At 37.6% G+C, this 12,093-nt stretch overlaps 1 protein-coding gene across 1 annotated transcript in view; it reads right to left on the bottom strand.

Annotated features, from left to right (window-relative positions):
• ANGPT1 (angiopoietin 1) overlaps nt 1-8,859 on the bottom strand; it is a 151,724-nt gene extending 142,865 nt beyond the window's left edge. The window contains exon 1 of the mRNA XM_005516964.3: nt 8,209-8,859. Coding sequence (XP_005517021.1) covers nt 8,209-8,505 — 297 coding nt within the window. The 5' untranslated portion in view covers nt 8,506-8,859. The remainder of the gene's footprint in view (nt 1-8,208) is intronic.
• Between the last annotated feature and the right edge of the window lie 3,234 nt (nt 8,860-12,093).

The following is a 12,093-nucleotide window of genomic DNA, read 5'->3' as shown; positions in this document are numbered from 1 at the left end:
ATTGGACTTTATATGGATTTTCAGCCTATTTCTCTCTCCTTTAAGAAAGGATTAGTAACACAGATCATATGATTGATCACATACTTTAAAAGACCTTTAAAGTAACTCTCCTAAAGACACACCTATACCACCGTAAAAATAGCATAGTTCTCTTACTCTTTTCTTACTGTTTTTTTTCCTGTTTATTTTTCATTTCTCCTCCTAAAAGCTAGTCAAGGAAGTATAAGAAATTTCCTTCAATCAGGTAGCTTCATGGCCTTGAATACAGATTTTCTATATGACTTCCTCTGAGTAATTACAGCATTGTCTTAAACAATTTTTTTGGTGGGTTGGTTCAGTTAAATCTGAAAGCAAACTATTTATATAGTGTAAATTAAGCATCTTTCCTGCTGGCTCTTTACCTGTCTTGCTTTGACAGTCTGCACCGTATACTTGTTCAATGTTGAGTGTAAGTCATTGTTAGGTCTTGTTTAGACAAGGAAGTTATGCCAGTTTTATTTGCAGCAGTTTTAAACAGGGATAACTAGACTGGTGCAAGTCCCTGATTAGAATTTTTATCCCAGCTGAGTAGTGACTTACTGTCACTTACTGTCTTAGATTAACCTGATTCCTAACTAAGGCAATGAAAAGTGAATCTTGATCTTTGTGTAGAAATATTAATGAGAATGCAGTGCAAATGTGCAACATTTTATGGCATTTCTAAGTTACCCTTCCAAGTGAACATTCACCACCCTGGTATTTCATAATGCTGTCTAAAATATGGACATGTGATTGAACAAAAATAACTTTGTGTTAAAGTACAGCTTGTTTCCTAAGAAAAAGTTTTTTTCTATGAAATATGAAACTATTTCAATTTCCTTTTCCTGATCAAACTTCAAACCCTTAACAAGAGAGGAAATTCCTATGCTACTGGGAAGACTTTTACACCAGGGCTGTTTATTCAAGACACTTGAGCTACTAATGTTAAAGATGAGTTCACAGCAAATTTAATCCATGATACTGCTTTTAGAAGGTCTTCATTTACTAGCTCCTCCTTGTCTGCAATTGTTGCTATTACAGACAATAAGACTGAAATAAGCTGAACTGTAAATTGAGATGAATACAAACAGATAGTTAAGTATCTTCACCTTTCAGATTTTGCTTGCAATAGGTCATGCAAATTACCCCAGTTTTGATAATGAGTTTATCCAAAATTTTTATTATTGTTATTCTGTTTTTGGTAGCTCTGAATAACAAGGTATACCTCACTGGTCTTCATGAGAATCCATACAAGATTCAGTCCCTTGCACATGGATACAGGTTGGAGCAGTAGCTGCTTGATGGGTTTTAAAAACTCTGCAAGAATGAGGACTATTCTGACTGAGAGTAGGACAACCCATTTAGCCAGCTGCAACCTTCAAGATATTATTTGCTTTATAGATGTACATTCATTGTATTTATCTCCTTATTTTTTATGAGTTAATTTAGTTACTTATATTAAAAACAATTTCCTTCCAAAAGATTTTCAATCTCACAATTTTTCATAAATATTGGAAACATTATTATAATACATACACTGTTAAGAGCACAAAATACCTTCCACAAGAAAGACCCCAAAAGCAACACAAAAATAACATATGCTTCCCAAAGCCTTGTGAAATTGAGTAGTAGTGCTATATCTGTATTACAAAAGGTAAACCATAATACTTCAAGTTTACAATTTCCTAACAGTCACAAGCAAAGTCCATGCTACAGGCATGGACAGAAGTAAAGTTTAAATCCATCATACTTAACTGAGGCATTTGAATCAGGAAGTGAGCTGCTCAAGATTTTCCTGGGGTCAGTGAAAAGAAACAGGAACTTCCACAGAACAGTTCAGACAGCTGAGTCTTCCTCTGGGCTTGCAACTGTCTAATGACACAGCACTAAGAGATTCTCCACAGCAAAGAAAAAACTATTTGGGTAACTGGCATTCTCCTGGAGAAGCTGGCAGCCAATGACTTGGACAGTTGCACTCTTTTCTGGGTAAAAAACCAGGTCTAAGACAGGGCCTAGAGCGCGATAGTGAATGGTGCTACTTCCAGCTAGTGGCCAGCCACCCACGCAGTCCCCAAGGCTCATGTACTGAGGGCTATTCAATGATTTTTTTCAATGAACTGGATGAGGGGATCAAGTGCATCCTCAGTAAGTTCACAGACTGAGCTAAGCTGAGTGGGAGTGTTGATCTGCTGGAGGGTAGGAAGTTTCTGCAGGGGGATCTGGACAGGCTGGCTCTATGGACCAGGGCCAATGGTACGAAGTTAAACAAGGCCAAGTGCTGGGTCCTGCCCTTGGGTCACAATAACCCCCTGCAGTGGGAACACTGGCTGGAAAGCTGCCCAATGGCAAAGGACCTGGGGGTGCTGTTTGACAGTAGCTGAATGTGAGCTAGCGCATGGCCAGGTGGCCAAGGTGGCCAATGGCCTTCTGGCCTGTATCACAAATAGTGCGACCAGCAGAATTAGGAAAGTGATTGCCCTGTACTGGGCACTGGTGAAGCCATACCTCGAGTGCTGCGTCCAGTTTCAGGCCAGTCAATTCAAAAAGGACAGTGAATGGCTGGAGTAGGTCCAGAGAAGGGCAACAAAGCTAGTAAACAGTTTAAAGGTAAGTTGTATGAGGAGCAGCTGAAAAGGAGTATGTTGTATGAGGAGCAGCTGGAGAAAAGGAGGCTACAGCTGACCTTATCAATCTCTACAACTACGTGAAAGGAGGTTACAGTGAGGTGGTGGTTGGTCTCTTCTCTCCAAGCAGCAAGTGACAGGACAAGAGGAAATGGCCTCAAGCTGTGCCAGGGGAGGTTCAGGTTGGATGACAGGAAAAATTCTTCACTGAAAGGGTGGTTAAGAATGGTAACAGGCTGCTCAGGGAGTAAGTGGAGCCACTGTCCAGGAAGGTGTTCAAGAAATGACTGGATGTAGCACTTAGTACAATGATTTAGATGACGTGGTGATGTTTGGTCAAAGGTTGGACTTGATCTTGGAAGTCTTTTTTAATGTTAACGATGTGATTCTATAATTCTAAGTCTGGGTAAAATGATGCAGGCCTAACATACCCAATCTTATTACTTTTGCCCCAGTGGCAGTCTTTTATTTTTTTTTTTCCAGGGCACACAGCACTGTGGAGTAGTTTGCTTGGTTGAATGGGAACAGTGAGTTCTCAGCACCCTCAAAATGACATACCATTTATTGTATATCAGTTTTCATTTAGAAAAGTTCTCAGTGCTCCAAATGAGATCTCCCACTGGGGATCTCAGTTGGACAAATCTGATGACTAATAAATTTAATATTTTATTGTTACCAGAAATTTCCTAATTATGGATGTCATCACTGCAAATAAACACATTCAGGTCCTACTGAACATTATGATAAAGCCTCCGCTCCAAGCATGGGAAATATTTTTTCAAGTAATTTGCTGCCAAATGTGGCAACATGTGAAACTGTTCTTCAGTCTAATTCCCTGATTCTTCTGCTTCTTAAAAAAATTAATTGCCAAATAAATTATTCCTCAGTAATGTAAAGCTTTCAGGCATTTCCACATTTGAAGTCTTGCCTCTTTCTTGTGGGTACACCAGAATATTCCCTGGGCTTGAGAAATCTGATTAATAAAGCTTTGAAAATCAGGCATGTTTTTGGCCAATAGATTTTTGGGGGCATATAAGAAATTTTGGATTTACACTCAAACATGAATTTTCTCAGAGCCAGTTAATTTCCATTAAGTTATTTTTACTCCTTAAATCTTGATTTTATACATATATACTTGCTCATTGAGTAGTACACTAAGAAATCCCACTAATTTGTATTCTACACTTTTTTTCACAACATATTTGTGGGAACTGCCCTTCAAATATCACTAGGATAGGGTTCTGCTTTGGATGTGAGAAATCACTGACTCCAAAACAGAAAGGAGCTCCCAGATTAGTAAGCAGCCTCTGTGTCTAAAAAATAAATACAGGTTTGAGGTGGATGCCAAATAGGAATGTAGTTCCCAGTTTGGGATGAAACTTTTTCACTGTTTTCTTTTAGCTCTGGTCTACCTTGGAAAAGGAAAGATTTACTGGAAAGCTATTCTTTACACAGCTCTGTTAGCAATGCTCATGCATGCAGAATAGCAGATTCCAAATCCATTGACCACCTTTCTTTGTGAGAGTTAACAGAATTTCAACATGTAGCTCCTGATTGCACTTAACATCCAAATATCATGTGAACTTTTAGGACACATGTTACATTACAAAATGCCCAATGAAACATAATTATAAATAAAATGGAACTTTACTATTTCTTGTGATAGTTGAACTAGTGAAAATTGGTTTCTTAATATGAAAATATTTTCACACACAGTGACCATCTCCATCTTTATATTAATATAAATTTGCTTGATAGGATATTATTACAGCTCTTTAGATCTGTCCTACTCAGGGTAGGCTCTGTCACATTTTCACTCACCTTGCTGTGTCATATTTCCACTCAGCTTCACAGCAAGAGTGACATGTAAGGGATTTTCCCATCTTCAACACACCATATAAAATCCAAGGCAAAAAATCAGCTGCTCCACACACACATATATTATTATATATCATTGCAGAAAACAGTAGTTAAGCCCTGATGGTACAGAAAGCACAAAGGGGCAGACTTCAGTGGAGCCACAGCACAGAATGATAGACACTGGTCTTTCCAGGAGACATTTGTTTCTCCATAATGACTGGTCCCCTCAAAACCTAGATCCCTTACCTATTTAAAACCTAGGTAAGCACTTGTGCTGTTACTCTTGCAAAATAAGGAAGTCAACAAAGATCAAAAAAATGCCACAAAAAATAACTTAGTACAATTATTCTAAGAATAAATGTTAGACTACCAGATGGTTACAGATATTCCAGAAAAACTGTTCATAATTTCTTTTTTTAATGGCTGAATAAAGGCCATAATTTCATACTTCCTCAGTTTTAGCTGGTAAATAACAGCACAGGCACTTTGAAGAGAAAAGAAGTAAGTTAAAGCTACTTTTATTAATTTGTTTTGTTTTGTTTAATTGTATCTACTGTCTTGTAATACTTGTATGTGTTAGCTTTTAATAGTATACTATAATTAAGCAATATTTTTAAACTTTTATGGTACTCTGCTTAAATAATGAGCAAGAAGAAAAGAAAGAGTGGATCATGTAAAACCAATTTATTACTATTAAAACAATTATTACTGTCATTTAGATGTCAGAAAATGTATATGGAATATCATCTATAGAGCTATCCTGAATATACACTGAGTGCATTGATACTGTAAGTTCAGCAAGCCAACAGCAACTTCCTAAGCAAGACATGATGATAACATTTCATGTAACTCCTCTTTGGCAATACTTAGACACTGCAACTAAATACCAAACAGTGTCACGTGAGCCAGTCAGTTACTGCAAGAAAGAAAATGTGATGAACTGTTTGTTTTGAACTTCAATATAAACATATTGCAGAAATGAAACCCAAGCTTAAACAATGGGGAAAGTTATCCGGTACTAAAATAAACAGTTCTAGGAAAATCTCTAAAAATGTTTACCAAATCATCTTCTTCCGCATAGTTTCTGAACAGAGCATTTTGCCATGTCCCTGGTTTGTCAACCAGCCCTAGTTACACTGATTATAGATATGCAAATTATAATGGACAAGGCTGGGCCTTAATTGCCTATAACTGGCTCCCCAAGCAAGGGTATTTTTATTTACAATCAAGCTTGCAGATCATCAAAGAAGCAATTTTGCATTAAGAAAACAAAGCTAATTTTTTACAGAAAAGTATACTTGTTTTGCTTCTAGAAATCTGATAGTTTGGATATTAAATAAAAATTTTAAATTAAAATTTAAGCAAGCCACGATTCTTACAAAATTCAGCAAGTATTTTTTAACTATCACAGGAGAGCTTTTGTGCTGAGAAAATAATTCACTTTGACAAACATTGGTTATGTAAATTTTTATTAAAAGTTATATATATTACCTAAATCAACAAACATAACTCCTTTATGTAAGTGAAACTATTTCTAAAATTCTTAAACATTATTTCAATATAAGTATTCTCCTCCAATAAAAGACCTGCAACTGTTAATTATTCTTTAGTTCATTCACAGCAGGTGCATTGTAAAATGCTGTCTAGTGTAGAAAGTTTAGGGGGGTTGGAATATAAATGCAGAGTATAAAAATGAGATGTGAGATACCTACATAATATATTCATTACACTTGAGCATTATGCATGTTTTGAAAGGAAATGGGTTATGGCTGAGATGCTTTGTAGTGGCAACAGCAACAAAGCAAATTCAGTATTCAGAGATGCTATAAAGGAGATGCATCAGCCTCATTTGTTCAGAGTGAGACATGGTCCTTCACACAGAGAAACAGGTCCTTTCATTCCAAGGAAAACTGACACATGGGGATACATGCATAATCCCAGTTTTATGCTAACCCCTGGGAGCAGGGCACTGGGGGCTGGGAGGGAAAGGAGGAGGGGAATAGCTCTGCTATCAGCCAGTTTTACAATCATTGCAGAAGAAAATAGTCCTAATATAAACACTTTTCACTGGGCTTCCTACCTGTTTAATCACTTCCCTCCAAAGTGTGAGAGGACTAACCCTCAGACATTCACACTCCAGAGACTCATATTTCCTCATGTTCAGTGAAACAGTGATCTTAGTTCAGTCTCTAGTGGACAAACACAGAATAAGTCTTAGAAACATGATTCAGCAGGCAATTTCCTCAAGTAAAATCATATGTGTATAAAAACAGAAAACAACTTTCCTCTTTTTATTGCTTATCTCAGCCTGCCAAAGCACAGTAAAATAATTTCTTTTTCTCTACATAAAACATCCACTTATTTCCAGCCCCATATTCCCCAAGGCAGATTAAGACATTAAAAAATGAAGGAAGTAGTCTAAAAATTAAATGCTTGGTTATATTTTCCACACAGAATCTTTTCTCTCTGGCTTGGCCAGATATGCAAGAGAAAAATAATTTACAAAAAAAATCAGGAAATCCTCTATAAGAATTCTAGTAGATATGCTTTTTAACATATTCATGTCTTATATACTGTCTGGATGAAACAAAACTTGTGAACGAGATAGGTTAGCAGCAGCTATGCTAATATGAAGTTTCAGTCCAGAGACTAGAATCTTCATTAGTGTTTTATTGATGTTCATTCTTAGCATGAACTTGTGTTGGAATTAAATGATGTATCTCTGTAATGGATACATACAGCAGCTTTCTTGTACCAGATTATATGCTTAATTGCATCACTCAATTGTGCAATTTTCTAAGTTTTGCCAGGTCAAAATGGCAGCATATGAATGGGAATATCACAAATAGCTACACCCAGACTGTTTATTTATTTTAACTGGTCAGCTACCCCAAAGCATTTTCTTTACCAAAGTATGGACAACATCTGTGCAAGGTATGTAATTTTACACACATGAGTAATCATGCTAAGGTGACTGGGACTGCTCATATGAGTGAAATTATTCACATATTTAAGCCTGTCAGACCCAAACTTCATAAAAATAATTGCTTCTATTAAGTTACTGCAACACCTTGAAAGCCATTTTCCCCTTTCTAGGAAAGAATGCACATATATAAACACAAATTGAAGCAGGCTATTACAAGACCAGTGTATTCAACATGGTTAAAAATGTTTACTGTGAAGTTTCAGAAGTGTGAATGCCTATATATTTTCCTGCTTCTTTCCAGCAATCAGCTGGGTAGAATAGTATTACAGGATCTGTTTATGGAGGAGCAATGATATTCTTAACCCAGTGCCCTTAAATGCTGATTTTTTAAAATGCTCCCTTTTGCAGTCACAGTAGCAGGTATCCTGCATGACATCTGAGCTGAGTCTGTGAACTATAAGTAGAGCTTATAAGAACTTGGTAAGTTCTGTCAATAGAGTCTCTGGAGGATTTTTGTGTTCTCTGACTCACATGCATCCACAGTTTCTTGAAAAAAACTTTAAGAAATCACATCTTTCAGTATAGTGAAGAAAATTCAGCTCCCAAAAGCAATGTCACTAGGAAGGGTGTGCTCTGGCTAAAACATTTCTCTCCTACACAGCCAAGAACTATATCAATCCTTATTGCTTCTGTTCTCATAGAAACTAATGAAAACTTTGAACAGCATAAACATTTCCCCAAAAAAAACATTTAGTGAGAAATGAAAAAAGAAACACTTACTTTTTGCAGCCACTGAGTGTAATTTTCCATCACATGTTCCAGATGTTGCAGTTTCTGGGAAGAGAAATCCTGTTCCACGTGAGGAGCATCTCTCTGAAGAGCATTTGTGTTGTACTGGTCTGTCGTGCTTTCACGACAGTTCCCATCCTGTTCTGGCAGAATGAAAGTATAGGTGCACTGCCCGTGCTGCACCCGGTTAAATCTTCTCCCACTGGCTTCTGGACCCCGACGCTGGTTAGTACAGCCTACAAGAGCAAGAATCACTGCCAGGAAAGCAAAGGAAAAGAAAACTGACATGTTATTATTACTTTCCTTTCCTGCTTTAAGAAAAACTTTTTCTTCCTCTTTCTTTAAATTTGTTCTTAATTTCCCTTAAAGTCTTTGGAAAAAAGAGTGGAGCAGCACTTTAACAATCAAGCTTGGATAAACTGGTTTGTTTTTTTTTAATTTCACTGTGAGGATAGCTTCCTTAGTTAAAATTGGGAATATTTATTGCATAGTAGCTAAGATTTATTGTTTCCTCTCTGTTACAGTCCAGCATGTAGCCTGCTTTAGTCAGCTGCATATGCATATCCCAGTCTCTTTCCCCTACACTATCTGCTGCAGAACTGCTATTTTCTCTCAGGCTTCAGTGAGTTTTATTAAGGTTGCACTTTCAAGCCAAGCTGGAAGCAAGCAGCCTTTCACAAGATGACTTGACAGGAATGCGTGTATGAGTGCGCCCCTATGCTAAGGATGGCTGATGGCTCAGTACAGAGGGATCATCTTACAAACTGCCTGGATGCATGACCTCAATCATGCATGTCTGCCCAGCCCCTGCTGCATACAACTGCTGGGGGCTTTGGGCAAATTCACGTCAGTTTAATAAGTCAGTCCACCTTAATACACTTCATATGTTCGCACTGACCTATTAAAATGTCGATAAAGTGTAGAAGTTTGTTATAATCCCTCTGTAAATATACAAAGCACTGAAATTAAAAATACTTTCAGTTCTGCTCTGCTCTGTATCTATTAAAGAATTCTAGGTCAGGCGAATGACACAGGAAAAAAAGTTAAGTTTAACCCTCACTACGTTTATCTAATTTTCTAAGACAGTTGTGTTTCCTTAACAGTTTTCAGAGAGCTGTTTTACATCATATATTGAAATTAGAGCTGCCAAATAGAAATTGCGAAAGGACGTTCAGAAGGGTAATAGTTTTCTGTGTTCAGTATCTAAACTAAGGTAGGTAATTAAAAACCAATGAGGGATGGTGATTGAAGTATTCCAGATTATCTTCTGTATCTTCTGCATAGTTATCACATACACAACAACAATTTGCAAGTCTATATGGGCTATACAGGCACCCCTTGTTACATGTGGAAACTTCCTCTGGGGCAACTTCCTCATATAAGAATGAGAAATAATATAAGATGACTGTGGTAACTGCTTAAGAAACTATCTTAAATAATGTCTTTGGTATTTACTAGAAACAAATAAAAAAAAAAAAATGCACAGATTATAAACAGGACTGGAATATTCATGAAATTCAGAGGAATTTGGATCTGAGTACCTGTACTAGTATTTGCTGTTGTTAAATAAATATCAGCCAAAACTAATGTGGAGCACTTTGCACAATATTTCCCATGAAAGCAAGTAGTCCTCTAAATAGCAATAGTGCATCACTAAAAAAACATCAAGAAGACCTACTTGCACAAATATTGAGTGCAAGCAACTTCAGTGCTCACGTAATTGTGACCTGTATCACAACTACGATGTCATTCTAAAAGAGCTGCCTGGAATATTTAGCCAGGCATCTGACCTGCTCCCATGCAAGCTATTCCTACTCAAACTACAAAACATCTTGTATCTGGAAAGAAACCACTGCATTTGAACCAAGAAATAATATTCCCTACAATAAAATAGAAAAAATGAGAAATTCATGTTTCTCTATATTTTTTTTTTATATCCAATGTGTAGAGAGAGAGAAAATAGGGAAGAATACAAAGAAAAAAGCAAAGCATCAATGCTAATGTTGCTTTGAGCAAAATCAGAATATCCTTCTACCTCTGCACTGTTCAGGCCAACTTAGCATTTGTTTTTCTGTTTCTGAGAACCAACTTCTTAGTTCATTTTCTTCCTCTCATACAGGACTTCCCATAATTCACTACCAGAACTAATGCTGCTGTGGTTTATTACACATTACATTATGTGTAATAATGAAATACATTATGAAATGTATTTCTAAGATATTTGCTCATCTAAGGTCAGAGATGAAAAGGGAAGAAAACTTTAGGATCAGACACTGAGCTGAAGGGTTAGCAAAAAAAGCAGCTATTCCCTCTGAGGCAAAGCAAAAATACCAGAGCACAAACATAGCAACAATACATGCTTTTCTTGTAAGTAAAAAAGAGTTCTTTATGAAAGGGCTTCAGAGAAGCTGAAAGAGGGATAGCAAAGGTGGGTGTACAAAGGCTTCCTAGATTTTTAGTTGATATTTTCAAATATGAACACACATTTACACAAATGCCTCATTCATGTTCTGCAGAGCATTTAAGCATCAGATTTATTCACATGCAAATGTGGAAAAGTGAAATTGCAAATTTACAACTGATGTTTTTCAGATGAGGATTTCACAGAAGAGCTGGCTCATTTTGTTGCTGTTATGTGGCCCCTTCCTGATGGCTTGAGGTGGCTTCTCCTTCCCCTTCTGTCCCCTTCTTCCTGAGGGTTAACAGCCATCAAGACCTTTAAGACCCATGCAGAGTTACAAGGCATCTTTGACATTTGCTTGTTTGTCTCCAGCTTAGTTCCCTACCACAGCACCTGCCTCTCAGACCCCTACCCCAGGCCCCAAACGGATTAGGATTAGATTAGGGGCAATGTGTCAGGTGGCACAGCAGGGAGATGTGGCAGAGCATCTCCTACCAGCACACTGCACTAAGGCTTCCCTACTAAAAAGAATCAACTCCCTCCACCCATGCACTATCAGCATCTGAGGTGTGGGAGTAGTGCCTCTGGGACATCTTGTTTGTCCAAACACGTGAGGTCTCATGCAGAGGCAAGGAAGGGATGGCAGGAGCCTGGTGGAAGCCCAGGAACCACTCTATCACTCCTAGCTTGCAGCCTTTCTAGCCCAGTGGGAGGCACTGGGACTCACGAATTGTGATGGGATGCACTTAAATATTTTCAAGGCCTCCTTGAAATGGCAGCAGCTCTGTTGGCTACATAAAAACTCAGTAAGCTTTAGAGCTGCTCTGGCTGACCCCAGAGTCAGAACAATTCATCAGGGTCCCTAACTAGAATCACAGACATTCCCAGTCCTGTAACACAGGGACCAGCAAGGTCAGGTTGCTGTTTTCCCAAACACACAGCAAGTCATGTTTATCAACACTCTGAACCAACCAGGCCAGGTTCAGTTTATACTCCTCCCTGACACATTCATGGTTTCCTGCATATACAGAAAGAAGTGCAACAACCAATACTGAAAAAATCTTTTTTCCAGATCTACAGATTATTCCATTTAATTCCACACTGCAATTTTATAAAGAATTCCATTTTATCTAAGGACAACAGATTCAGAAACAAGAGTTTTCATTTTCTGAAGTTCCTAATTCCTATCAAAGTGTTTTCTTTTTATTTTCAAAAACAAACCAATCAACCAGCCAAACAAAACATCTTGCTCAAGAGTTTCATTGGTTTGATGTCTTATACCTGATTTGATAAATGTACAGTTTATTATTCCACTACCATGTGATCTATGTGACATGTCCCAGCTTTGCAAGAACTGAAACTTTCTGTGAGATGAGGAAAAAAATAGTTCTCACAGTTCAGTCAAAGTCACTGTGGGTATTTCTGCAGGATCTTACATTATATCCTAGAGATAAAATCTAAATGATTTGCCCAGG

This window comes from Pseudopodoces humilis, chromosome 1 (genome assembly GCF_049639895.1).
Source record: "Pseudopodoces humilis isolate 2021_Gansu_Grassland_sample_001 chromosome 1, ASM4963989v1, whole genome shotgun sequence".
Lineage (NCBI taxonomy): Eukaryota > Metazoa > Chordata > Aves > Passeriformes > Paridae > Pseudopodoces > Pseudopodoces humilis.
Note: the sequence above shows the minus strand (reverse complement) of the source record. Positions and strands in the feature narration are given on the sequence as shown.